Source organism: Numenius arquata, chromosome 23, assembly GCF_964106895.1.
Source record: "Numenius arquata chromosome 23, bNumArq3.hap1.1, whole genome shotgun sequence".
NCBI lineage: Eukaryota > Metazoa > Chordata > Aves > Charadriiformes > Scolopacidae > Numenius > Numenius arquata.
Genome location: NC_133598.1, coordinates 2,796,915 through 2,800,221, shown reverse-complemented (window position 1 = coordinate 2,800,221; position 3,307 = coordinate 2,796,915). Strand labels below are relative to the sequence as shown.

The 3,307-nt window shown below is 62.6% G+C and overlaps 1 protein-coding gene across 1 annotated transcript; it reads left to right on the top strand.

Moving 5' to 3' along the window:
- Window positions 1–950: 950 nt before the first annotated feature.
- Window positions 951–2,624, top strand: FZD2 (frizzled class receptor 2). Its single transcript, XM_074162599.1, has one exon. The coding sequence runs from the start codon at window positions 951–953 to the stop codon at window positions 2,622–2,624; it is 1,674 nt and encodes a 557-aa protein (XP_074018700.1).
- The last annotated feature ends 683 nt before the right edge of the window (window positions 2,625–3,307 follow it).

The following is a 3,307-nucleotide window of genomic DNA, read 5'->3' as shown; positions in this document are numbered from 1 at the left end:
GGGAGGGTAGGGGGTGCAGGGGACACGGCGGGGGGGGGGGGAGAGGACACGAAGGGGGCGAGGGGACATGGAAGGGCAGGGGACACGGACCCGGGGGGGGGGGGGGGCCCGGGGGACACGGGGAGGGACTTTTCCCCGTGGCCCCGTCCCGACCCTACGCCGCGGGGGGAGTTTTCACGGCGCGGAAAAAGTTGGCGGCGAGGGGGGGGGGCGGGCTCCCCCCGGGCCGGTGACCCCCGGGGAGGTGGCGGGGGCGGGGGGAGGGAGGGACGGCGGGGAGGAGGCGGGGCCGGGGGCGGCGGGGGGCGGGGCGGCCGCGCGGTTTGAATGTGATTGGCGGGGCGTGGGGGGCGGGGCCCGGCGGGGGCGGGGCGCGGGGGGGGCCGCTCCGCCCGGCGGGGACGCGGCGCTGCCCCGCACAAAGGCGGCGGGAGCGTCCGGTGCGGCCGCTCCGCTCCCCCGGCACCCCCCGTACTCCCCGGTAACGCTTCCCCCCCCCCCCCCGACGCCACTCCCCCCCAGGCATCACCGCGCCCCCCCCCCCCCGGGGCTCCGGGACCGGGAGCCCCGCCGCCGAGCAGCGGGTAGGGACTGCGGGAGCGTCTGGTCCGGGCACCGGGAGCGCCACGTCCGAGCACCGGGAGCCGTCTCGCCGCCCACGGTGAAGCGGGGCACCGGCAGCCGTCCGGCCGGGCAGCGGGCAGGCACGCTCCGGGCACCGGGAGCCGTCCAGGGAGCACCGGGCACGGCAGACCTGATCACCGGGAGCCATCCAGACGGGACCTGAGTGTGTCCAGTCACCGGGAGCCATCTAGGGAGCACCGGACACGGCAAATCTGATCGCCAGGAGCCGTCCAGGCAGCACCGGGCACGGCAGAACCGGACAGGAGGAACGTCCGTCCAACTGGGCACTGGGCACGGTAAATCCGGGCGCAGCAGCTCGGGGCACCATGGCCCCCCCCGGCGTGCTGCCCGCCCTGGCCTGGCTGCTGGTGGGGCTGAGCGTGCCGACGCCGTGCCGGAGCCAGCTCCATGGCGAGAAGGGCATCTCCATCCCCGACCATGGCTTCTGCCAACCCATCTCCATCCCGCTCTGCACCGACATCGCCTACAACCAGACCATCATGCCCAACCTGCTGGGCCACACCAACCAGGAGGACGCGGGCTTGGAGGTCCACCAGTTCTACCCTTTGGTGAAGGTCCAATGTTCGTTGGAGCTCAAGTTCTTCCTCTGCTCCATGTACGCGCCGGTCTGCACGGTGCTGGAGCAGGCCATCCCTCCGTGTCGCTCCATCTGCGAGCGGGCGCGCCAGGGCTGCGAAGCCCTCATGAATAAATTCGGTTTCCAGTGGCCGGAGCGATTACGTTGTGAGAATTTCCCCCGCCATGGCGCCGAGCAGATCTGCGTGGGGCAGAACCATTCGGAGGACGGCGGTTCGCCGGCGTTGCTCACCAGTGCCACGCCGTTGGCCGGCCAGGGCACCCCAGGCGCCCCTCGTTATGCCACCCTGGACCACCCCTTCCACTGCCCGCGGGCGCTGAAGGTGCCCAGCTACCTCAACTACAAGTTCTTGGGCGAGAAGGACTGCGCGGCGCCCTGCGAGCCCACCCGGCCCGACGGCCACATGTTCTTCAACGAGGACGAGATCCGTTTTGCCCGTATCTGGATCCTCATCTGGTCCGTCTTGTGTTGCGCCTCCACCTTCTTCACCGTCACCACCTACCTGGTGGACATGCAGCGTTTCCGCTACCCCGAGCGACCCATCATCTTCCTCTCGGGGTGCTACACCATGGTGTCGGTGGCCTACATCGCTGGCTTCGTGCTGGAGGAGAGGGTGGTCTGCAATGAGCGTTTCCAGGAGGACGGCTACCGCACGGTGGTACAGGGCACCAAGAAGGAAGGTTGCACCATCCTCTTCATGATGCTCTACTTCTTCAGCATGGCCAGCTCGATCTGGTGGGTCATCCTCTCCCTCACCTGGTTCCTGGCCGCTGGCATGAAGTGGGGCCACGAGGCCATCGAGGCCAACTCCCAGTACTTCCACTTGGCCGCCTGGGCTGTGCCGGCCGTCAAGACCATCACCATCCTGGCCATGGGGCAGATCGACGGGGACCTGCTGAGTGGCGTCTGCTTCGTGGGCCTCAACAACATCGACCCCCTCCGGGGCTTCGTGTTGGCCCCGCTCTTCGTCTACCTCTTCATCGGTACCTCCTTCCTTCTGGCCGGCTTCGTCTCCCTCTTCCGCATCCGCACCATCATGAAACATGGAGGCACCAAAACGGAGAAGCTGGAGCGGTTGATGGTTCGTATCGGGGTCTTCAGCGTCCTCTACACCGTCCCGGCCACCATCGTCATCGCTTGCTATTTCTACGAGCAGGCTTTCCGCGAGCACTGGGAGCGCAGCTGGATCAGCCAGAACTGCAAGAGCTTGGCCATCCCCTGCCCGCTCCACTTCACCCCCCGCATGACCCCCGATTTCACCGTCTACATGATCAAGTATCTCATGACTCTCATCGTGGGCATCACCTCCGGCTTTTGGATATGGTCGGGGAAAACCCTGCACTCCTGGAGGAAGTTCTACACGCGACTCACCAACAGCAAGCAGGGCGAGACGACGGTGTGACCCCCCCAACCCCCCCCCCGAAAGCCCGGCCGCCGCCGTCGCCCTCCTTCGGCTTGAATTTTTTTTTTTTTTTAGGGGGGGTTTTATTATATATTTTTTATTTTTAGATTTATTAACGTCTAAGGGGTGTCTCTCTTTCTCTTTGAAATTTTTTTTTTTTTTTGTAATTAAACCTGTAAATAGCATTTGTAAATTTAATTATATATTTCTATTTAAAACCCGAAAAAAAGAGGAAAAAAAAAAAAAGGAGAAAAGTGAGAGGGGGAAAAAGGGAGAAAAAGGAAAGGAGAGGGGAAAATGGAGAAAAGGGAGGAGAAAAAAGAGAGAAAAAAAAGGAGAAAAAGGAGGGGGAAAAGGGAGAAAAAAGAAGGGGGAAAGAGAAAAGGGAGAGAAAAAAGGAGAGAAAGGAGAGAAAAAGGAGGGGAAAAAAGGAGGGGAAAAGAGAGAAAAAAGAGAGGGGGAAAAAATGAAGGGGAAAAAAAAGGAGAAAAAGGGATAAAATCCCTGCCGAGCCCGGGCGAGGATTCCTGCCCTCCCTCTCCCCGCTGCCCATGCTGGGTCCCCCCCCCTCGCCCCCTCCCTGCCCGCCCCTGCAAAATGGGGGGAAAAAGAAAAAAAAAAACCAATAAAAATCCCGTTTTTCTCCCTCTTTTTTTTGGAAACTCCCCAAGAAAGTTGATTTT

What these genes read in the sequence shown, in the direction of transcription:
- FZD2 (XM_074162599.1), top strand. Translation starts at nt 951, where the DNA reads ATGGCCCCCCCCGGCGTGCTGCCCGCCCTGGCCTGGCTGCTGGTGGGG.